This window comes from Podarcis muralis, chromosome 10, assembly GCF_964188315.1.
Source record: "Podarcis muralis chromosome 10, rPodMur119.hap1.1, whole genome shotgun sequence".
NCBI classification, from domain to species: domain Eukaryota; kingdom Metazoa; phylum Chordata; class Lepidosauria; order Squamata; family Lacertidae; genus Podarcis; species Podarcis muralis.
In genome coordinates, this window is record NC_135664.1 from 48,318,447 (window position 1) to 48,343,390 (window position 24,944).

The 24,944-nt window shown below is 46.3% G+C and overlaps 1 protein-coding gene across 1 annotated transcript in view; it reads right to left on the reverse strand.

Moving 5' to 3' along the window:
• Positions 1-457: 457 nt before the first annotated feature.
• Positions 458-24,944, reverse strand: part of SH3BP1 (SH3 domain binding protein 1) — a 43,503-nt gene continuing 19,016 nt past the window's right edge. The window contains exons 6-20 of the mRNA XM_077935601.1: positions 23,327-23,403; positions 21,461-21,596; positions 19,494-19,562; positions 18,778-18,868; positions 17,541-17,683; positions 17,356-17,467; positions 17,009-17,090; positions 15,483-15,563; positions 15,167-15,283; positions 13,836-13,933; positions 13,219-13,355; positions 10,310-10,551; positions 6,914-6,927; positions 4,473-5,321; positions 458-2,225 (exon numbers count right to left, since the gene is read on the reverse strand). Of these exons, the coding sequence (XP_077791727.1) occupies positions 1,900-2,225; positions 4,473-5,321; positions 6,914-6,927; positions 10,310-10,551; positions 13,219-13,355; positions 13,836-13,933; positions 15,167-15,283; positions 15,483-15,563; positions 17,009-17,090; positions 17,356-17,467; positions 17,541-17,683; positions 18,778-18,868; positions 19,494-19,562; positions 21,461-21,596; positions 23,327-23,403 (2,574 nt within the window). The 3' untranslated portion in view covers positions 458-1,899. The remainder of the gene's footprint in view (positions 2,226-4,472; positions 5,322-6,913; positions 6,928-10,309; positions 10,552-13,218; positions 13,356-13,835; positions 13,934-15,166; positions 15,284-15,482; positions 15,564-17,008; positions 17,091-17,355; positions 17,468-17,540; positions 17,684-18,777; positions 18,869-19,493; positions 19,563-21,460; positions 21,597-23,326; positions 23,404-24,944) is intronic.

Genomic DNA, 24,944 nt, shown 5'->3' on the forward strand with positions numbered 1-24,944 from the left:
TAATTTCTTAACATTTGGATATTGTCTGAAAGGAATTTTAATTAGAAATCAGGAAGAGCGGTAAGTTAACACACAACAAGAATCTTAGCAAAGTCACAGCAAGTCTTCGAAGGGCTTCACTACCAAAAAACAAACCACCTTCCAGTTCACACCGACTCCAAAACTTGAGTGATGTTTTGTATTTGCCTCAATTCAGTTTCTCAGCTATTATGTCAGGCAGATTATTTGCATTTCTAAAATGAAACAGAGCTCATCAGCAAGTACACCCTTAGTTGGTAAGAAGTTGTGTCCAATTTCAGCACCTTCCATTTGGGTTTCTTCTCCCCCCTCCCCCAATTTGAAAAGATAATGTGTGTTAAGATAATCAACTAATTTATTCAGTCATTATACACAGCTATCTCTGATTTGAGATATTTCGAGCATGCCCACTGAGTAGATTAATGGGGGGAAAGCCAGATTCCATCTTGTGCCTGCATTTTATTATGTGCAGAATGACAGCGAATGTCAGAGAACCACAACAACATGGAGGTACAGGTAAGTGAGTGGGCCGAGAGGCTACATACCCACTTTGGCACAACTCATCAGCATAATTTATACAAACACTTTAATAAATACATAATAAACCATAAAAAGACAAGCAAGGACTTATTTTGGGATGCTGTGGCACATTGACAGCACTGGAAATGCCAACGTTATCCCACAAATCAAAGAACACCACAGCAGGTCAGAGGGCGGATCAAGGTTCACCCCCCCACCTAGGAGAGTGGTGAATCCTATCAGGCACAGACAGGAGTGAATTAATTTACTGACATGTTTCATTGGTCCACCCAGTCAGAGAGAAGGGGGGGGGGGGGAAACACATTGTGTTCCTACCTCAATACAGGCAGGAATATCTGGAGGCTGTTATTACTGAAGGATTACCAAGACGAAGTGACAGCCAATTCAGAACTTCATGGGCAAAAAAAATTGTTCTAGGCATTTCATTCCTTACAGCAGCAATCCCAAAATTAAACTGGAGTGATAAAAATTCTGTTACCTGAGAAAACTCTCAAGACAGAAAAAAAAAACCACTTTCATATTTAATTCACAGTTAAAAGAGTTTTACATATTCCAGATTTACCACACTTATATGCTTCCTGACTGAGCTATTTGGCAATTTCTCCCCACCTGCACAACACAGCACTTTGGGAGTAATTCCTGTGGATGAAAATGCCAGACAAAGTTTGAGTGGATCAAACATGTAACGTGCATCAGAAACCTACCCTCAGCCCTTATCACTTCAGAGCAAGTTGTAGTGTTATGATAAGCTTGTATATACACCCACAGGAATTATTTTCCCCGAAGAGCTGTTCTGTAGAAGAACTGTGTTACTTCTGAACTGGATTTTGAATGCTCCCCTTTTCACAGCAAGAGTTCTGGGATAAACCCCGCTACCCCAACACTGGCATGGAATGACAGTGGCTATAGAAGAAAGATAAATAGTACCGGTACAAACGTTGCTTCATTCAAGCTTGGGAACAGCAAACATCACAGCAAGCACATTGCTGTGCTTCAAAGAAGAAGAAAAAGCCGAGGACAACAGTAAGAAGGCCACTAGTGGCAACAGTAAAACCAAGATAATTTAAATAAATAACTACTTCATGCCAAGAGGAGGGGGAAATAAATAAATAAATAATGGTTCGGCCTATAAATAACCCACTTTCACATAAGATTCTCTGTTCCCTTATAGCTGGCTAAAGTAAAACAAAAGGACCTCAAATAATGAACTAACACCCCTCTCTTCATTCTTGAAGAAACACTGGAATGTGATGAGCCCAGAATCAAGGAGAGAGGGAGCAGAAGTAGGAACGGGCGGCAATCAGGAATGGGACTAGGAACTCTGCCCACCCACATCTCCCCTTACTCATCCAGGCCGGGTATTAAGTCTGCAATACTGTCCACATAGTAATGAGGCACCAGGTCCTTTGCAGCAGGGCTGTCGCTGGCCATGTATGCCTGTGCCTCCTCTAGGTTTGAGACTCCCGTCAGGGTCAAGACCGTTTCAAGGCCACAGTTCTTGCCAAACAGGATATCTGTCTCCAGCCGGTCACCCACCATGAGCATGCGGGACGGATCCACACCAAAGCGCTCCACAATGCACTCAAACATATACGTGTTGGGCTTCCCAATTACCATTGCCTTGCGCCCAGATGCTGTTTCAACTGCAGCAGTGAGACTCCCTGTTCCTGAGAGAGAAAAGACAACAAGACACCCTCATGTGAAAAGATTGGTCTCCAATTCATTAAGCAACTTAAGCATAGCCTACATATTTATGCAATCAAGCTAGATTGGGTTGACAAAGGATGTGCAAAAGAGCAACTTTTTAAGCCTCCAAATGGTGAAACTGAACAGGCCTAGTTGTCTCAATGAGGTGGTAACTCTGCAACGGACAATACTCTTTAGGGGACAGGGACATGCATCACTGAATGCTCCTCCAATTGTATGAAGGAAAATTCAACCATGCAGTCCCCACCTGCAGCCCAACACACTATGACCTCAGCCTCAGTGTTGGAGATAAGCACTTGCTTGGTAGGCAAAGGCAAGAAGGAACTGCATGCATGTGATCTAGCAGGCAGGTGAGAGGCACAGCACTCCATCCCTCCTGTGTGCCAGGCATAGAAACCAAGCAGACTGCAAGACAAGGGAAGGTCTCACCTCCATCCCCAGGACAGAAATGCAGTGAGCTGGTGGAGGAAGGACAGAGCTCTTTATCTCTCCTTTGAGAGTCTTCAGCAGGCTAGTAACTTTTGTGGGCTTATTACAAGGCTGCTGCACATCTTAAACCCTAGTCTGAGAACTTAAAGCCTTGTCCAAGGATAAAAGCACAAACTTTATCCAGGATGAGAGAGCTGGCTCCAAGGCCTTGATGAAGAGAAATTCTACTCCACCCCCTGCTGGTGTGTTAGGTCATGGAAAGAACACATTTCTAGCATTAGGCTAGATATTTGAATTTCCTTTCATTGTGTCATGTAACTTACACATTGTCCTGTATGACTACCGGTAAGCACTGGCACAAAGTGGGATGTAAACTGGTCACATTTGGGATACTGCTGAGGTTAACAGTGAATATTTCCAAATATTCCAAAAATTCCTCGGGTTACATACGCTTCAGGTTACACACTCCACTAACCCAGAAATAGTGCTTCAGGTTAAGAACTTTGCTTCAGGATAAGAACAGAAATCGGGCTCCGGCGGGGCGGCAGCAGCAGGAGGCCCCATTAGCTAAAGTGGTGCTTCAGGTTAAGAACAGTTTCAGGTTAAGAATGGACCTCCAGAACGAATTAAGTACTTAACCCGAGGTACCACTGTAAAGAATGGACATGTCAGCTGCCTCACAAGTGTGGCACTAGGAAGTCTGGGGAAATAAAATCAGGAACCTGAAGCCAACTAATGGAATTGTAGCACTTTTTTTTGTTTTGTTCTCTTACAATCCTTAATAGATTCTAGGTTTGGGATTCCCCAAGGTACAGAAAAGACCTGAAAAAAGACGGCCTGCACTGTCACACAGAGCACAGGTGAAGGAAAGTGAACGGCTACTCATGACGGTTTGAGGAACTGTATGGCTAACTCACAATACTGATCAATGTAAGGCACCATAATACTGCAGATCTAGCTAACAACCCAAACAGCCTACCAAGAATATTGGGTACCTGGGATGTACCATGTATCACATAGCTTTACAGGACCCCATACTTGGCAGACATAGTATTTTAGCATCCGATGAGCAGGATACAGGAATGGGCTCCCAAACTAATAGTGCTTGACCACTGACGACATAATACATGGCCAGGAGTTCCTCCCAGACCCAGAGGGGAATACCATCCTTAGTCCAGGATGCTCCTAAGAGGCTCCAAAGATGCCAGCAATGGGAAACAAGGGTAGTGTTCCTTTAACTGGTATTTTAGGAAAAAGGACACCTGATCCTTTTGGAGAACCATCCTTAACCCTTGACCCAAGAAGGGTGGTCTATGGACTTAGATTCAAACCCTAGCTCAATTCATGAGGTGTCTAAGTAAGCCATAAGAGTTCAGCCTCAGCTTGCGCATCTATGGTAAAAATACTACAAGCGAGACAGCGTATTGTTCCGTTTGAACCACAGCAACATGGGAGCAAGCCCCATAAGGCTTAAGAAGCACTACCCCAATTCTAAGATTTTCCAGGTATCTGTTACCAGTCACGAGTGCTTACCATCTGAACCCAGGGCACACCCTAAAGTTCGCCAGCTGAGGTTCCAGACCTTACTTTAAAAACCCTGGGCTCCTTGTCCTGTCGGTTTGGAAATCCCTCTCCAAAGCTAAGGAACGCGAGGGCGGAGGGGAGGGAACAGGGCAAACTACAGTCCCTCGGCCATGAGCGGAAAGGGAGCTCTGCTCATGCTCAGGAACCAGGCGCCGCAGAGGCTCCGAGTTGGAGCCCCGCTCCCCGTCACTCACCCGGGGTGCGCTGCCCGCTGCTCAGCGGGTGCCAAGGGTCCGGGTCGGTGGCCACCAGCAGGCACTCCGGGTCTCGCAGGTAGGCGCAGGCCTCGGTCAGCTTGGCGAACGTGAACTGGTCGTCGTAGCCGACGACGACGGCGCGCACCGGGAGCCTCTCGTGGCCGGCCGGGTCCTCCTCCTCGTCGTCCCCGCCGCCTCCTTCGCCGACCAGGCGCAGCCCGGCGTCCCGCAGCTCCCCGCGCAGCCCTTCCCCGCCCAGCACGAAGACGCAGCCGGCCGGGGGCGAGTCTCCGGAGCCGCCCTCGGCGCCCAGCAGGCGCTGCCGGAGGTAGAGCGCGGAGCAGAGCGCGGAGCTGAAGACCTGCTCGGCGCGGACGCCGCGGAAGCCCAGGCGGGAGAAGCGGCGCTCCAGCTCGGGCACCGAGCGGCGGCTGTTGTTGGAGACGAAGAGGGCGGCCTTGCCGTTGCGGCTGAGGCGCTCCAGCAGCTCCGGGGCGCCGGGCACCGCCCGCTCGCCCGTCCACAGGACCCCGTCGCAGTCGAAGAGGACGCCCTGCGCCTCGCCCAGCACCTCGCGCAGGCACGAGCCGCTCAGCCGCCTGCAGCCCGCCATGCTGGGACCGGCCGCTCTCACCGCCGCCGCCGCCGCCGCCACCCCCGCACCGCCTCTTCCTCCTCCTCCTCCGCTCCCGCCCGGGCCAATCAGGAGCGCGGCGCCGCCATGACGGACGGAGGGGAGGCGGCGGCGCGGGAGCACCAATCGAGGGGCTCGGCGACCAGGCGCGTCGGGCGAAACAGAAGCGAGCCCTGGCTCAGCGGCCAACCGCGTTGCAGGAAGGCCCGTGACTGGCAGGTTCGAGGGACGAGGCGGATGTTACCAGCCATGGTGATAGGGGCGGGGCGGGGAGGACGGGGACTGTGTTGCCATGGCAACCCGTTACAGTGATTGGGAAGGGAAGAGGATCCAGATGTGAAGCGCGCAGGATGGGCTTTCGGAGCGGGCGGGGGGGAAGGATGGAACCGAGGACTTGAAAAGCCCGCCCCTTCCCGCCATAGCCTATGGGAAGAAAGCGGTATGGAGGCCCGGAGCAAAGTGACAGCTGCTGTAAGCCTATCAGGTAGAAGAATAGAGGTTAGTAGCCTATAAAATACGGCGAACGAAAAGAACAGCGGTAGCGAAAAGTGGGCGTCACACTCTTATCTACCTATCGTAATTACAGAGCGGAGGCGGGACTAAAAAAGAAAAAGGAAGTAGACTATTAAAAAAAATAATACATCAGATGGTAAACAAACCAGGGCGGTCGGGGAAAGAATGAGAGGCGGTTGTTGACGCCAATTGGCGATTTCAGAATGAAAAAAGAAGGCGGAGCAAAAAAAATGCCAGCCAATGACTGTCTTGGAAAGGCCTTGCTTACACACGGTTCTTTTACAGCAACTGGCACCAAATAACCCCGGGAACTGTAGTTTACCCTTCACAGAGTGCCAATTCCCAGTAGATTTCACGAACTACAGTTCTCAGGATTATAGGGAAATGGTGTGGTCTGTGTTTGCCTGAGCTTGAGTCTGGACTAAGGAATCTGAGCTCCTGTGTTCTGATTTGATACATGACTTCCAATCACAGAACACTTCAGGATTTGGGCCTCTGCCATTGGTCCTTGAATTCTGAGTCGTGATTCGCAGCTTGGAAGTTTAGACAGCCAATCATGTTGGGAGTGGGAGTGGCCCAGACTTTCAGGAATGTACTGTATTTTTCGCCCCATAGGACGCACCTGCCCATAGGACGCATTAAGTTTTTTGGGGGGGAAATAAAGAAAAAAAATTTTATTTCCCCCCCAGGCGCTTGTGGGGCCGGCAGTGGGGAAAAGCGCTCTTCTCCCCACAGCCCGCCTTCAGATCAGGTCCGGGGACAGCGGGAAGACGTGCTGCGCCTCCCAGCTGTCCCCGGAGCTTGCGGGGCTGGCGGTGGGGTCTCCCCGCCGTCAGCCTCCAAACCACTTCGGGAGACAGCGGGATGGCGGCGTTCCGCCTCCCTCTGTCCCCCGACCTTGTGGGGCTGGTGCTGGGGCTCTCCTGAAGCCTGGAGAGCGAGAGGGGTCGGTGCGCACCGACCCCTCTCACTCTCCAGGCTTCAGCGAAAGCCTGCATTCGCCCCATAGGACGCACACACATTTTCCCTTCATTTTTGGAGGGGAAAAAGTGCGTCATATAGGGCAAAAAATATGGTATATAAGCAGCTGCTTTTCCCTGTTCCCCAGTTATGTAGTCCAATAAAGGTTCTTGTTTTCATCACTGCGTCTTGCCTTGTGGGAACCCGCCTACACTTCAGGAATACGCCTGAGAAGTGTGGCATGGCTTCAAGTTGAAGGGTGGCTGTGAGGTCCTTCAGAACTTCCCCTTCGTCGTCCTCCTGGCAGAACTTAAGTCCTGTGGATGCCTACCTGGCTTTCGCCCTCTATAAGCAAAGGACAAATAAATGGCTTTTCACTAGCAGCTGGGTGGAAGAAAAGGAATTGGCCCATCTACTCACCCTGACTATGGCTGACTTGTGGTCCCACGACAAATTGAGGTATCGGGAAATGCAGCCTCCACCATAAAACAGATTCCCCGCTCCTATTAAGAGGGCACCTGAATTTTATCCAGCTGCAACTGAATAAGCATGACTATATCTAAAGTAGCAGCATTAAGGATAAATAAAACATGATCCTGGCCAACCACTCTTGGGTCTGTAATTTATGGAGATTTAATGAAAACCAAGCACAATAGATCTTGTCTGTTCGGAGCACTAAAGAGAAGTTAGCAACACTGAGAATACAATCATATTCATGTCTGAAGTACTTCTTGAATTAAATGAGACTTACTACTAGGTAAGAGAGTATAGCTGGGGTGGTGAACTTTTTTTCAGCCAGAGGGCTGCAGTCCCCCAGGAGAACCATATGCCATGGGTTCTAGCCACACAAAAGCCAGCAGTTCCTATCTACCTACACCCACCCACACACCTTCCATACAGACAGAAAAGATGCATTATTCACATTTCAACTATACATTCCAGCTAGGCAAAAGCACTAAAGAGGGTTGTTGGGGTGTCTTTTGGGGAGCGTCCCCAAGGATCACAGTCAGCCTTGGCCCTGGAGGTTTCCTATCCTTGCTGTATAAGATTGCAGCTTGATTTACAAATTCTGCTATTAACCACTGGTTTCATCTGGACTCTCAAAAAATCCAAATCTTAGCTGATCTTCCCTGCATATCTAAACAACATAGCACAAAGTTAAATCCAGTGTGGGAACTGCTTCCTTGTCCCTGTCCCTCCCCCTGCACCCCTGAGATCCATTCAGATTGATCATGTGGACAATTATTTTGTGCAGAATGCCCTTCAGCCTGTTTGCCTTTATCGTGTGACAGAATGCAAAGTGATTTTCTGGAAAAGTGTGCACATGACTGCAGCTTGGTGAGTGAGCTGACTGGATTATTTATACACAGAAACAGCTGTGTGCTTGCTCGTGGTTTGCTGGGTTCTGCAACTAACAACACCTGCAGTGGTGTGCGTCCTTTTTGTCCTATCAATTTATAAATAAATTGATTTTAACGGAGTCATCATTGTAAGACTCTGATGCTCTCTTCTCTGCAGAAAGGTGACACATCTCTGCTCAGTGAATATGGGGGGGGGGGAATACCTCTCTCACAAGTGCCAATATGATTTGCATTGTAGAAGATTCAATGTTTTTAAATTTCAGAGAAATAATGGGGAATTACACCATCAAAGAAGGCAAATACTCCTGTTTTTTTGCACAACAGAAGTAATGCTGTTGTGGGAATTTGCAGAGGGTTAGTATCTCTGTCAGCTTGCTGTAGGAAAAACTATGAAGAGACTTGTGGTCACCTTGAAGGCTAAAAAGTATGGCAATCATCCCCAAAGCTGAAGTCTACTCCATGAGAAGCATCTTATGAAGTTGACTTTATCCCACAAAAGCTTATGCCGAATACATTTAAAGCAACACAAGACAATAGTAAGACTCTACAGTATTTGATAATACAAACAAAACTCTTATGTGTGAAGGTATGAGAAAGAGCTGCACATCTCTAAAGACAAAAAGCAATAAAAATAATGTATTTAATAAATTGCATCTGGTGAATAGGACTCTGGACCATGAAAATGCATGCTGCAATATATTTATTAAAACCTTAAGATGCCACAGAGCACTCTTGCCATTTTACAGGATTTTCTCAAGAACTATCCAGGAGTTCAGTTTGTCTCTGAGACAAGCAAAGCAGACACATTCTTTAAAAAATGAAGGAACGTGCTCCTTCTCTCAGCCATAAATATGACCGTACAGTTAAAAAATAATTTACCAGCTATGTATAAAAATAAGTGGTCACCTTTCCAATCCTAAGGAAACCCATGTGAAGAGTTTATTAGGTCATGTCTGCATTGCAAATGTAAATGAGCTTAATTGTCCTCTCCCAAAAGATCCTGAGAATTGTAGTTCCTTAAATGGGGTACTACACATCTCTTTCAAAGTCTTATTACAAAACTACTGCTATACACTTTCTTGGAGAAGCCAAGGTTAAAGGTTGCAGGGCAGGTGTGCCTGCAGCAAAAAGCTCATCCAGAATATAAGGTGGGAAGTCCACTATCCTTCACTCATCCATCTTCAAACTCAGGAGTGGTTCAAATACACATTTGCACTTGAATACTTGCATGTGCGAGTGTGGTGTTGTGTGGCAAAGTCCAGACAAATTTTCAGATCAGCTCAAACAAAATGGGCATTAGTTAAGGTGCTCACACATTTATCTGCCAATCATTGCATAGAGAAACAAAGCGATGTGCTTGCATACGTGAACAAGCCCTGTATCTAGGCTCTCCACAGTGAGAATACATACACTGACTGTAACTAGGATCCAGCCTCTACCTTTAAAGAGCGGCCAAAAGGGGGAGTCTATTGCTGACAGCTTCTAGCGTTATACTACAGTTCTATGATGGGAAAAGCTGCACGTAAAATTAGTTCCATTAGTTCCTCAAGGTCCAAGATCCTTTTTGGGGTCCACAGCTGACAACTGTGTTTTGGCCTGCACTTTTGATTTTTATTGTGCTGCACCTGCTGCCCTTATAAAAAATAACTACAAATATCGCATATAACCTGGATATACATAGGGTTGATTTTCAAATGGCCCACCCTCTCTACCAATCACATCCCTACCAATCACTGTAAAAGGACAGAATAATCCCTGAGACTGAGCTAAGGTGGGATGTAGGGCAACTGGAATGGAATCAAGTGGACACACCCTGTTAGGATTTGTTGAGGTTCTGAATTCTCTTCAAGGGGGGAAAAAAGCAAAGACATTAGAAGCATAAAAAAGCAGATCTGCACATTGTACAGAATGGAGCATTAGACGGAATGGAAGAATTCTGGACAGTACCACATCACACAGCAGTGCGGGGAAGTGAATCATATGCTTGAATGCTCTCAGCTTGGAATGAACTATTGCATCAAGAACAAGGTTATACAGTGCAACTTAACTACATGCTGGAAGGATATATTTTTTAAAATGTCTCTGGCTCTGCATCTGAATGCTGCTTGGGAAAGGTCAGAGGAGTACCAGGAGGAGAGTTCAAAATAATACAAAGTAGGAAAAGAGCCATTCATGAATAGTGGAAAAGGCAGCAAGAAGCAGAGGCACATGGAAGAAGAGAGATTGCTTTTGAGGTTGCAGACGCGAGTGCTGGTTTCCAAGCCACGATAACGACAGATGTCAATATGGCACCTCTATGTCCCCACAAGAGCTGCTAGCCTTGTGTGATGTGCCCAGGGTCACACCTGATCGTGCACCTTCCTTACGCTGCAGCTCCTTCTTCATTATTCTCCAGAGCATCAGCCTCCAGATCCGGTGCAGATGGAGAGCTGCTTCTTTCTACAGGTGGGGGTTCACTGGGCTCTGTTGTCACAGGGAGGGATTCCTTGGATGTTTCTATGCTGCTGTCGCCAGGAAGAGAAAGAGGTGCTTCATCTGCCTCGCTGGTCCTGCTTTCTGAAGGAGGCTTCGGGGATGGGGACGCATTGCGACTCTGGCGCCTGACCGGCTGGGGTGGAAGTGGTGGAGGGACAGAGGGAGCTCGCACGCTTCCTCCAACGGTTCTTCGAGGCATTGCTTTAGGGATAGAAGGAGAGTCTGGGGCAGGAGGCTGGGTCTGAAGCTGCACAGGAGGTGGCGTTCGAGGCCGGGCTATGGGCGGAGGCACCGTGGGTCGGGGTGGAGCAACTCGCTTTGCTGCAAAGCAAAACAATGAAACAAAAACCAGGTTCTGAGAGTTTTGCCTTGTGGATGTCACCTGTTATCTGTATGGTCTCTCCGCACAGCAGCTCTGCACCTCACACCCCTTCAAATTTCTTCTCCTACCAGTGCTTGTCCTCAAGTGTATTTTTGCAAGTTTGGAATAAAGATTCCCTTCCAAGGATTCTCTCCCATTCCTCTGAAAAGCTATGATTTCCTTACAAGCAGGCTGTAGATCAAGTACCAAGCCCCCAAACCACTTGTGCAGGCAACAGAAATTCAGAGGCACAGCCTGCTTCCACACTACGACCTTGCAACATTGCACAAATAATGCTTTTCTCTGGTCACCTGAAAGTGGAAACTGTGGATCCACACAGTGAGTTATTTCCTCCACTAACAGCATTCCCATCCACACTACAAATGCATAATTTGGCAATGGGAGAAGCTCTGGCTCTCCATCGCCCATTGTCCCTGGCTATTGGTGAGGCTGGCTGTGGCTGATACCTTTCCCGTCCCTGGCATAAACAAAAACACAACACAGGTGGCTGGATCTCAACTCTGGTACATTGCTGCAGGAACAAGCCAGGCACAAGAGTTCCACTGCACAATGTAGCTCTTCACAATTAATGGTGATGATTATGAAAAAGAAGTAGATTAAAATGGTGCAAAGCATAACTAAAACCTGAGAAGTTTATTGAAACCTGGATTATGTCCAGCTGTCCCCAACTGCACTACAAATTTGTGATGTATGCAGCCATTGTTTCCAGCCATGTTGATAAAAAGAGCTACAACAATTAATCACTGTTGCAAAACTTTGTCATTTAGAATCACAAGTTTCCTGACAGTAGGGAAAAGGCTTTGTAAGCTGTGCCGATTTTCAATCATTCTTTAACACATTCATAATAAAACATTATGATTTATATGTTTTGAAGAGCTATTGCTCTTCTGTGCCAAAGGAAAAAAAGTGGGGAAATGTTAAAAGGGACCGTGTTGCAGGAAAGCAAATGACAGATATGCTAACAAGCAATGCAATGTGTTACGGTGTGGAAAAAGAGTGTGGAAAAAGTAAGGTGTGGAAAAAGAGACTGGGTGCTTCCAGTGGGGGTGGTCAGTATTGCAAATGGGTCATTCAGAGATCACAAATCACAGATTTTTCCTGGGAAAGGGCAATTTGGATTTAATGGGGGGAAATATGGATTGGCATTTTTGATTCCTACAACTGTTGTGTGGACTATGTTAAAAAAATCAGATTGCTGCCAGATGTGGGTTTATTAGGGGATGGAGTCTCTTCATGCATGCAAGTTTTTTTTTTTGCACTGGGTCCACATGACACCATTAGTACCACTGAGAATCAAATTTACCCTTTCCAGGGAAAACCCAATAAGTAAAAAAGCTTGTTGCCAATGGCGTGCTTGCAAATTAAGCCCCTGTCTGGAAGCACCCTAGAATGCATGAGCAGTGCCTATCCCTAAACCACCACCCACCTGGAAGCACCCAGTCCCCAGGCAATGATACTACTTGTTTCACAGAATATTCTCCTTCAAAAAGGAGCTCAACTCGTGTAAGGATAGTGCTGCAATCGCATTTGATGCCAAGTGTGTGTATGGGCCTGGCAGGGGGAGAGCACACAAATACAGCTTGAGAGCAATGTTATCTGGATTCCCCAGAAGAGCTGCACAAGCTGACAGAGCCTATTCTGGAGCAAACAGTTCCTACAGAAGAACAAGACTTACACTTCCTTGAAGCATCCTCAGCAGGAACAGGAGTAGGCAAAGAGACTGCAGCTTCAGTAGAAGGTTGGGTCACCTTTGAGAGGACTGTTCCAGGGGTCGCCTCAAAATTTTTCCTGTCAGTTGGTAAAAGGCTTGTAAGCTGTTTGTACTCTGATCTCTTGGCTCAAAAAGACACGAGAGTGCTCTGTGTGTGTGTGTGTGTGTGTGTGTGTGTGTGTAGGCTGGATTTCTCAAATGGATTTGAGCAGCTGAGCAAACTCTTCCACTAAAGGCTTCTTTTTATGTTGAACCCTCTAGTTTGGTGGTGCTGTTACTGGATGCCATGTCAATCCATAATAAGACGATGCTCATCCACAGCTTGATCATGGATGAAGGGGTTGGCATGTCAAGACTTGGTTGGGTGAGCTGAATGGCCCCAACTGAGCTCAGCTGTGTCCATCTGGGTACTCAGTCTAGCACCAGGCTAGATGGGCTGTGTGTTTCAAGAGCTATATGCCCAACCGCATGCCTTCTTGACCCCTGTCCCTCCCAGCTTACTAAATCTAGCAGGTTGACAGGTTGGAGCCAGAGCATGATTAACGTTTCACTGTGTTACTAAAGCTGTTTCTGTTTCATAGAATTGTAGACTCCTTGAAGTAGAGACCTGCCAGATCTTTGTAAAGCACCTTGTGCCTGGGTGGCTCTGTATAAACAAACCTATCTCACAGCTCCAGGAAAAATGGTGACAAAACATATGCTTATACTACTTGCCTTTCTCCGGGCTGTGGTGAAGCTGGGTCAGCAGAGAGAAGTGAAGATGCGGGTTCTTCTGCTGCGGAGACATCTCTATCTTTAATGTCTGATGGGGCAGTGAACAGGCCAGATACGTCAAAGTCAATATCTTTTAAAAAGGGGAGAAAGACAAAGTTATTGAGATGACCTGAAGTACTGAATCATACCCATTATGAAATGTTGTAGTCTTCCCTTGCAGGAGGAAGTTCAAATTTTGGTATCTTCCATCTCTTATGGCTCATGATCTTTATGATCCAGGAGATGCGGCTCGCTCATAGACAATAGGAGATGCCCTGGCCAAGAGTTCCTTATAACTAGGTGGTTATTTATGTATTTTTGGTGGGGTTGCAGTCAAACATAACCACCAAGCTGAGGGCGAGTTAATGCATGAAGGGGTTAAGATCATATAACTGTATTCCTAGACTTGGCCAGTTCTATGAGGGCAGGGACAAGGAACCCGTGACCCTCTGGATGCTGCTGGACTCCAGCTCCCACCATCATGGTCAGCCAGTGGTCAGGGATGATGGAAGCTGTAATGCAGCTCCTCACCAGGGTAAAGAAAAATTCAGGCCAACAGATGATGGACTACCTCCTGGGAAGAGGATGTCAGCATTTTGTATCAGGGGTTCCACAACTCCCACAACTTGGATGGAGGATACAGAAGCCATATCTAGTTGCACCTGGCACCTGGGGGAGAGAGATTGAGAGACAGCAACAAGAACTATGTTAAGCAAAGGCTGTTCATCCTGACTTTTCCTCTACAGTTTCTGATGGGAGAAGTCAGTGAAATTCTTCTTTCCATGCAGCTCATAAAAGTTATACAAGCCTTTTTAAAGGCTAGAGGTGACAGATCTAGGACTGTTTTAATTAAGATATTAGCTCTTTAAAGTTCACGGAGGAACCAGCCAGAGTGTTTTCCCTTCTGTTAGGGCATCACAACCTGTTTTTTTCTCCATTTGAGCAGAAGGAAAGGACATGTGTTTTAATAACGTAACTGAAAGTTACTTCCAGACTTGCCACATCCTATCTGGGACAAGTCTTCAGTTTTTCCCAGAGCCTCAGAGGAAAGCAGACATTCCACAGGTTGGACTTCTCCCATCAGTCTGTTGTAGTGACAAGGAAAATGGCACCTTTGAGATCACAGGGGAGGAACTGGATCTGGCTGATGGAAGGGATCCTTACCTCCCCCATCTCCCACAAGTCCATCTACTGGTTAATCACCTGAAGTCTATACATAAGAATGCCAGGGGACAGCTTAAAAGGAGCTCACTCTCAGAGCCAACCTAGTGATTGACACTGACAGCTCACCACCAAAGGACCAGTTTGCATTCAAACCACTCTTGCAAACAGGGAGGGAAAATGTCTCTTTGCATATGTGACTTGAATCCAAACAAAGTCTGCAAACAGACTCTGAAGGTGTGCTATCAGGCAAGGGTTTGTAGGCACTGCTGGTCAGCTGATTGGCAGTGTCTGCAAACCCCACTTTGCCACATCTTTTTACTGTCCCATAACTGGGGACAGGTGTGACTTCCGGCATGGGGCAGGTAGGCTGGGCTTAGTAAAAACAGCACCATGGACCAAATGGGAAAGCCTATGGGGTCTAATTAGACCTGAGGGTCAGCAGTTCTCCACATGTATTCTACACATTTTCAAGTTCTGGATAAGCTGCCTTGGGTGCTGGAAGGAGGTGTACAAGGCGCCATCCACCTGCCTTGGGGACTCCAGTCTGGATTTGTGTTAGGTTTACTCCTTAGCCTTTTCTTCTCCCGAAGATGTCCCGCAAGGCAGCGGAGGTTTAGGATCAGAGTTTTCCTTCTCCTAGATGGACAACCTTCCCAGGTTGACGAACCCCATCTGCCCCTCACTTCCCCTCCCCTATACCCCAGACGAGAATGTATTCTGGCAGTTTTATACAGTTACCCTTCAGTCTGTTGGGGCCACAACAGGTTGGGCCCTAGGACAATGGCAATGTTGCTGGGTGTCATCTTATTCACTTCCTGCTGTTCAGCCAGCTTGGCTAAAAAACGAATCAGATACCTGTTGGGAAAAGGCAAGTACTGTAGTGAAAACAAGGAAAACCACTGTCTTGACATTTCAGGTGGGGCTCTTTTGCCTGTCTGTTGAGTAACAACAGAAATGCAGCAGGGTTTTTGCAGCACTGAGAGACAGTGATGGTATAAGCGCCACCTACCAAGCTCCATCTTAAAGCCCCTAAATACTAACAGGTGTGCCACACCTCATGTTGTTGTAGTTGTCCTTGGGGAGACGGCTGCAAGTGTCCCGAAGATGCTCCAGTCGATTCTCTGGCTCTTTGATACTGAAAGGGAGAGGTGAGGAGGGCTACAACAAGCTTCAAAAGCAAAGGGATCCATCTACTATGATAATTGCTTATATGGAGACTTATCTTTATTTTCTCATGGGCATTTCAATCACTGTCTGGCTGCCAGTCTGCTGCTGCAGCTCCACATGTGTAAATCCTATCCTTCCTCCTATCAGCTCAGAGTGGCAACCCTGGATGGGACTACTCTGTTTAAATTCACAACAGCCCTGTATTGTAGGTTAGGGTGTGAGAGATAGCAACAGGTTGAAGGTCCTGCAGCGAGCCTTATGGCTTGATCAGGGATCAGAGCCAGGGTTTCCCAGATCAAGGGCAGATCTACACCATCCATTTCAAGCACTTTTAAAGCACATGGCTGCCTCCAAAGAATCGTAGGAGCTGCAGTTTGTTAAAGCTGCTGGAACTGTAGCTCTTTCGTTGGGGAAACTACAGTTCCCAGAATTCTTTGGGGGAAGTAATGTGCTTTGGGTGTGAATGGCCATCATTCTAACTATTGCGCCACCTGGTATTTCAAGTGGCAGTCCAACATCACATGTTGGGGGAAAGAACTCATTTCCCCTAGTTCCTGAGAGACATAATACCAATGAATATTTACTTGGGACCAAACAACTTAAGATGCAGAAGATCAGCACAAGCATTTCCTGACATTCATATTTTTATTTTAAAGCAGAGTGGCTGAGAACTCCAAATTTGATGGGAGCTGTGGGGCTGGAGGACAGTGTTAAACCCACTTTCCTTTCATATCGTTTTCTTCAACTAAATTAAATCCCCCATCCCCAACCTCAAGCTGCTGTTTTCTTCTCTGGGGAAAAAGCACATGTAGTTTACTCCACTGAGGCAGACAACAGCTTTAGGTGGGGATTGAGATGGGAAAAATAGCTTTTAGAGAATTCACCCCAGTGTCAATGCTCTGAACTTGATTTTCTGTGACAGCTAGTGGCAGATCTTCTACATTTCATCTACTTTGGCCCTAGAAGTAAGTCTCACTTTTTCCAAAGGGATTTATGCTGAGGTGATTGTGCACTCGAGCTAGGAGTAGTCAGGGATTGTGGGAAATCTGGACCAGAAACATCCACAGGGTTCCATGTTGGCTAACTCTGCCTTAAGCCAAGTATGTTACTAATCACAACACTTTTCATGGTGTTTTTTAAAAACCCAACTGGAAGGGGCCATCCTTCTTAACTCCCCCCTACCTTGCTAATTTTGTAATGAGGCCCACTGCTCCTCTTCAACTCTGTGTGCACCCTGACACATGCAATTTTAATTTCTAGTAGCATTTGCAACAGGTTTCAGTCATTCCCAGAGTAGGCAATAATACAAGCAATTTCCATTGCTAGTCAAGTTAACCTAATCTTAGCAATGAGGTGAAATCACAAACTGTGTGAGCTGTAAGAAGGCAGCCCATCTTCCTAGTCCCAATGTACCTTGCAGTTTTAAGCCAATCATCATAGAGTTCAAAGGTCATCAAGGGCTGGGGCAGCTCTCGCAGGTAACATTTCAGTGCACCTGAGATGGAAGCAAAGAGATGCTGTTTTAGAGGTAGAACATGCCTCTCCCTCTCTCCCGGATCACGATAATCCCTGCTGCTTAATTATTTGATACCTCTAATCAGGGCTGGGGAAATCTGTGGACCTCTAGATGTTGTTGCACCCCAACTTCTAATGAAACCCCTGACCACTGGGTGGTACTAGCTAGGACTAACAGAAGATGGAGTCCAACAAGATCTGGAGGGCCACAGGTTCCCCAGCCCTGCATTAATTTAATATCCTACCTGCCACAGCATGAGGATCTGCATAGAATTCACCCAGGGCACCTGAGCCACAGGCAAGGCTGTACTTTAACTTCTTCAGCACAGATGCTCCAGCTGCCAACCGGAAGAGCCCCTGCAGAGTGGAAGAAAGGTGAGGCAAGGAAATTGGTGGCAAAAGGAGGGCTGGGCAGGTGAGTGGCACCTACCTCTTCCTTCATCCCCGATGCCAGCAGCATCATGACACAAGCTTCAATGGGGATGGCAATCTCCCGGCCAGAAGCCTTCAGGTGAGTCTCTAGCGGCATCCCATACACCCCCACCACAGTTGCATCTCTTGGGAATGGGGAGTCTGAAAAACAGCAGGAAGTTCAAGGAAGGAAGGAAGGAAGGAAGGAAGGAAGGAAGGGAGAGGGAGAGAATAAAGCCCACTGTGCATATGGGATGGGAAGTTTCCAAAATTCATCACCATCCAACTGCTGAGCCTGGTTTTCAGGAGCCAACTCAGCCCAGCAGTGGTCCATACCAAAAGCTCCTGAGGACCCCAGGCAGAGCAAAGGCATTTTGCTGCCTGAGGCAAGCAGCAAATGATGCTCTGTCTCCACACACCCAAGCCAAGTTACATATTAGAACTCATAGCCAACCAAGTTCTTTGGGTGTCTAAAGCAGAAAATCTCCCTGACAGTAAAAATACAATAAATGAAACAATTAACACTTTGCTCTGCTTTCACGACACCCACAACTGCCTGACACCGTCACCTCACTCTGTCTAATGGTCGAGCCGGCCCTGCTTCTCAGTTCTGGCCTATGCAAGCAGCAGAATTTTTTGCCTAACCCTCTTCTTGGTGTGTCATTTTTCCTCACAGGAAGTGGGGTTTTTTAAAAGTCTATTTCAGGGACTAAAAACACACACTGCTCTGCAGAATCAACTCTCTTTCAGTCCCAGTGGGTCTCAGAGACTCTTTGTTTGTTGTCTATCTTTTTAGGCCAACTTTCAACTGATGTTTTCAGAGTGGTGTATAAGAAATAGAGTAACATGCAATACAAAATAAATTTGAAAAAGTACCAATCTCACTGTCCAGCTACAAAAATAGCAGCACTGTAGCGTCAGAGGTGCTTCAGAATTTGTGCTTTGCATGTTACCTGTTGTCTTTCCCATGTCCCTGGCTAACATCACTAAAGCTGCCCTGAAAATGACTAATGAAGGCAGCTCTCCGTAAGCAATAGCAGGGGCCCTACTTTCAATGAGCTGTGTACGTAGTGTCACACTGGGAAGCTACACTACGTGTAGACATTTGGGAACACAATAAAATACAGTGACATACATACAGGGAGAGCCACCAACAAAACAGCAACAATAAACTGCATCCCCCAAGCTCTAGGTGACCCAGCATGAACAAACTTATCTCCAGTGTTGCAAATAAAAAGACGCAGCTCAACTAATACCTGGCTGGTTGTGAGTCTCTTTCACCTCTGCCAAAGTAGCATCCAGAGATTCCAGGGACTTCCGGTGATACTCTGCTTGAATTTCCATCAACTGCCAGACAGAAAAATAAATGCACATGTATTTTTTCCCTGATTGGTGTTTTTCTTCTGCAAGTCATATTAAACGTGTAGCATTGGCACAGGGAATTCAATTCTGTAGCCCTCCAGATGTTGCTGGACTTCAACTCCCATCATCTCTGACCAATGGCCATGTTGGCTGGGGCTGATGGAAGCACAACAACATCTGGAGGGCTGCAGAATTCCCATCCCTGCCCTAGAAAGAGTAAAGAGGAATTAGGGAGGTGATGATAATGATGGTGGGTTTCTTTACAGAGATGCAGAGATGACTGTGGGGGATAGGTCTTAAGGGAAGACCAAGCTAGACATTTGAGGGGGGGGAGGTCTCAGAAAACAGCATCCTTTCCCAGCAGAATTTTTCTCTTCTGATAGTTGCAGAAGTCCCTGATTTGGAGGCCCATAGAAAACAGAGCAAAGGGAAGTAGTTGCGGAAGGAAAATATACATTCACAAAACAGGAAGAAGAAAACCAAGAGGTGCAATTATAGAACTCCAACAAAACGCCTCTTTAGACTTTGAGAATTATCCAAAGGTATGCAAAACCATCGTACAATGAAGGATGGAGCAAAGGAAAGGAGAGAGATAAGGGAACTGACTTACTTTGATAAAGTACTTAGCATAGCTGTCTTCCTTGGTTGAAAAGTGATATAGGTCTGCCATGTACTCATCCTAGAAAATGAGATGGGGGAAGCATTGTACTTTGTGCCCTTCACAAAGAGCAAACCACAGAAATATATCAGCCTCCTTTCCTGTTAACTACACCTTCCCAGCTCCCTGCAATATCCTCACCGCGACACAGTTAGATGGTGACTAGAGATCTATTAATCTGTCAGTTTCAGTGACTGTCAGTTTCTCATTTTTCCATTCTTGGTTCTCTACATTTCTGCCTCATTTTGCAGAAAGTCTTCATGTATTTTTTAATCTTTTTTGGAAGCTGCCCAGAGTGGCTGGGGAAACCCAGCCAGATGGACAGGGTACAAATAATAAATTATTAATATTATTATTCACCAGCATTTTACATACGCAATTTTTGTCTTATATACACAATTTAGCTGGCAAATCTATGTAATATAAGACATTACTGTAAGTTCCTTTCACCAGCATATGCATTTTAATGGACACTTCCCCCTAATATATGCCTAGTTGTAAATATTATCTGGTTGGAGAACTGCATTGCAAAAATTTGAGAAGTGCGGTTTTCAAAGGATAGCTGTGTTTTGGTTCACAAATAGTTTCAGGAAGTGTGCATTAGGTGGATTCATATTAACATGTGAACTAAAATGGTTTTCTCCCTCTTCCCTAGTGGTGGCCTGTTTCCAGGAGACACAGCATAAATACATCTCAGGACACACACAAAATCTACAAGTGGGATCTAAGAAATCATTAGGCTGTGTGTCTATACCTCCTACTCCAACCTAGTAAATATTGCAAGGTCCTGAATACCTTTTGAAGTAGGAAGAATATGATGCAATGTGACTTGGCACACACTGACTCCCATAGGCGCCGACTCCATGGGGCTTGAGGGGGCCCGAGCCCCCTCAAAAATTCGTTTGGGGGGGCTCCGCCCCCCCAATAATCTCCGGCGCCCCTCCAGCAGAGCGCCATCGCCGCCCCTCCCCCAGCCCAAAATGCACAGGGAGGGGCGGGCTGCATGCCTCCTGCCCTCCCTCCCGAGCAAAAGCTCCACCCAATTTCCTTTGGAGCTGATTAATAGGCGCAGCACGCTCTCCCCTATTCGCTCACGAGGAGGCGGCGCCACTTTATTTGCATATTCATGAGCTTATTTATTATTCATGAGCTTTCCCGGGCCCCCCCAATATTTTTTATAAGTCCGCGTCCCTGCTGACTCCACTCTAAATCTCATGCAGTTTCTGGGATAATAATCACATCAGTAACTAGAGATGGGTGAATCTGTCAGTTTCAGTTTCTCTTGGCTTCTCACTTTTCCATGCTTAACTTCAGTCCTCTGCATTTTCCACATCAGTTTGTGATTTTTAAAAGAAACATCCTCTTCAGCATTTTAGTGCAAATGTCTCAAATATACACATTTTCATATGCTATTTCACTGAACAGACACATTTTTGCAGAACAAATTTCCTTACTATAATGCATTTTTGTATGCCATCTTCATGAACATGCACATTTTTATGAACACTTTACTTGAGTACATGCATTTTTATACACATTGCTTGGTTGGAGAACGGCACTGCAAAATTCAGAGAAAGGCGAAATTTGAAAAAACGGCAGTGTTTCAGTTTGTGCATTGTTTCAGAAAGTGTAAATTGGGGAGGTTCGCTTTTAAATGTGAACCAAATCAAATTTCTCCTCCACCAATATCAACAACTGCTTTAGTTTGCCATTTGGATCTCCTTTGTGGGATCTAAACAATGACCCACAGCACAGCGTAGCACAATCAATGGGAGTTCTGCATGGTCATGTCTGCACCAACACTCCTGTCATATTTCTCTCTCCACCCCTCATCTTTGGGCATTTCCTATACAAACATGCTTCCTTCTGAGAAGGGGAATGTCAACCCCCAGTACCCCAAGCCCACATTTCACACCTACCTTACTCTGTTCAACCCTCCTCTTCATCTCTTCTTCCTCTTCCTTCAGATTTTCTAGTTTGATGGCAGCAGATGATGGGCCTGGGCCAGCAGCACCACTGGTATTATTGCTGGAGTTCTTGGCAGCTTGGTTCAGACTTCAGATTCCCAAAGAAGAGCCAGAGGCAAGAGTTGAGTTGATGGCATTCAAAAATTATACAACAATGTGTTAGACATAGAGATTGATGCATGCAGCTAACCTCAAGTTGTAGGCGTCTGCTCAAGGATGGTGAGGAGAAGGCTTAACCATGAGCCCAGTTTCAGACAGCATGCTAATCAAGAAACTGCTGTGTTAGCTTCCCGGCAGGTGGGTCACTGTTGTTTACTGGGAAGGAAAGGGGTGAAGCAGCAGGGAGGTCAGTGTGATGTAAACGCACCAGCCGGAATGTTGGGTGGTCTCTGCTGGTGCGTTCACACTGACCTGACTTGCTCAACACTACAACACCCCTTCCCCTCTCTCTAATGGTTAGCAGCAGTGAGTCAACAGCCAGAGAACTAGCAAAGTGACTCTCCTTCTGGCTTAATCCTTGGTGAAGTCACAATGAAGTACTTTGCTGCTGAATGTGGAAATAAAAACAATAACAACTAAAAAGGTAGGTATCACTGCATGTGATCAGAGTCTTTGCGTATGTGTGTTTTTATACAGACCAGCAAGGAAAACAGAGTGTGTGCTGTGGTGCAGGCTCCCATCACAGGGGAGACCAACTTGTTGACACACAGCTAAATGGGCAAAGAGGTGGAGATAGCCATTAGAGACATGGCTAGGGTAGGAAAAGGTAAAAGGTAAAGAAGAAGAAGAAGAGTTTGAATTTGATATCCCGCTTTATCACTACCCGAAGGAGTCTCAAAGCAGCTAACATTCTCCTTTCCCTTCCTCCCCCACAACAAACATTCTGTGAGGTGAGTGGGGCTGAGAGACTTCAAAGAAGTGTGACTAGCCCAAGGTCACCCAGAAGCTGCATGTGGAGGAGCGGAGACGCAAACCCGGTTCACCAGATTACGAGTCTACCGCTCTTAACCACTACACCACACTGGCTCTCAGGACACCTGGACAGTTAAGTCCAGTCAAAGGCGACAATGGGGTGCAGCACTCATCTCGTTTCAGGCTGAGGGAGCTGGCGCTTGTCCACAGACAGCTTTCCAGGTCATGTGGCGAAGATGATTAAATCCCTACTGGTGCACAGAGGATTGTGACAGAAGCCAGAATGTACGGAAACACCGTTTACCTTCCCGCCACAGCAGTACCTATTTATCTACTTGCGCTGGTATGCTTTCAAACTGCTAGGTTGGCAGGAGCTGGGACCGAGCAATGGGAGCTCACCTCGTCGTGAGGATTCGAACTGCCGACCTTCCGATCAGCAAACCCAAGAGGCTCAGTGGATAGGGTATATATCAGTTCAGTGTCCATGTTGATCTAACATTGAAAGATTGATGCTTCTACCACCCCCATGTACCCATCTTCCCCAGCCTTTTCCTTTTTTGGTTTGTTTGTTTTAGAAAAAGGATGATGACTAAAGTAGAGTCAGAAGCTTCATCAGCTGGCCCTGTGCAGAACCATCTGTGTCAGCCTACAATCCCCTTTACAAATAAGTTACTCAGTTATTTCACTGCCTTTGAACAGCACAGAGAGTGTAACAGCACAGCTGATGTAACAGAAAATGACTTCCCAAACATGATGATGGACCCGTGGCTGAGGAAGGGCTACATTTCAAGGACTTAGTCCTGTTTCTGCTCTTGGGCAAAAGCAGCCAGATCCCAATGGATCTCTTTTGCCAAATTAGTCAAGCTTTCCTGCACCATCTCTCCCCTTCCCTCCCCCTCTCAGTACCGGCTCTTGATGGCATTCCAGTCTGAAATATGTTTCTGAAGGTTCTTTTTGTGCTTCAGGATGGTGGGCAGCTCTTCCTGGAAGAGATGGGGATGGGGAAGGATGAGTCACACACCAGTAGCACTTGCCCGTTGGTTAGGAATCACCACCAGTACTTCCACACTAGGCTTTTACTGCGAAGAAAGGAAGCTGCATTATACCAAGTCAGATCGTTCATCTATCTAGCTCAGTATTGTCCACAGCTCTCCAGGGTTTCAAACAGGCATCCTTCCTGGTCCTACCTAAAGATGGCAGGGATTGAAGCTTGCACCTCCTATATGAAAAGCAGATGCCCTTTCCCTAAGGTGAAGCCCTTCCATACATGTGGAATCCCTGTGCTTCATTCACTTCCATTTTCCCCACCAGCCACACTCCACCTTAGAACCGTTAGTGCTAAGTGCATCTACATCGCCAATCATAGCCATCCTGTGTTTTTCCCTGTTGTTCCTCCAACTTTTCCCAGGCTGGGGGGAAAAAAAAGCCTGACATTTTTTACAGAACGGAAGAGCAGTACAATCTCCACAGGTGTAGATGCAAAGCAGGGCTTTGATATGGGTAGTGCAGGTGAGCCGACCACAACACGGCACACTTGTGCAATATGTCACTTTTGTAAATGTGTGCCGGCTTGTGGCAGGCTCACCTGTGCAATATGTCACCATCACAAGTCAGCACGCATTTACAATAAAATGGCACCCCTTGCCACACAGGTTATCACTAAACACCAGAAGTCACCGGAAAAATGCTGTGGTTTTTTTTTTTTTTAAAGTGGATTTGTTGTGCTTGGGAAACAGAGTGCTTTAATCCACTTTAAATGTACAAACCTAAAGCATAAACTTGAAAAATGATGACATTCTCTGGAGCCACCCTAAGTTTCTATGCAAGCTTTTTTTGGCTGAAGAGGATGATAACAATTCCTTAAATAGATAAAAAAGAGTGTTCCATAGAGCTCATACCCTACCATGCTCATCTTTAACAGATGAAGAAATAAATATGACGGAAACTTTTAACCATCTTGCTAAACCTGCAGGGTCTGAAAAGGATTCCTCCCCTTCATGACTGTTTAAATATAGCATTATTACATATAAAAGGGTATCAAAATGCAAATAATTTAGAAAATAACATACAAAGATGCAGTATTATGGGGAAATTGGTCTGCACAAATGTGTATATTAGGGGAAATGGCATAGAAAATGTGTACAATAGGAGAAAGTCACAGTAAAATTCTCATGGATGTTCATGAGGGCTTTTTAAAAAAACAAACCACAAAGTGATGTGGAAATGTGAAAAACTGAACTTAAAAATGGAAAAACGAGAAAGTGTGAAAAACCAAAACTGGCAGATTTGTTCATCCCTACATTTCACGATGCAAATTTCTTTTTAAAGCATTTTAGCGCTTATTCAAAATTGATGGGTTGTAAAAATATCAGTCACCACTGTAAAGGTTGTAGTGAATATGGTGTTTAGCTTCAAATGGGCAGTTAAGGGGAACTGGATCTTTGCTTTCCGCACCCCCAGCAGCTATATCACTCCCCTTGGTTTGGACAGAACAACACGGTAGAATGTACACATAGAAAAAGCT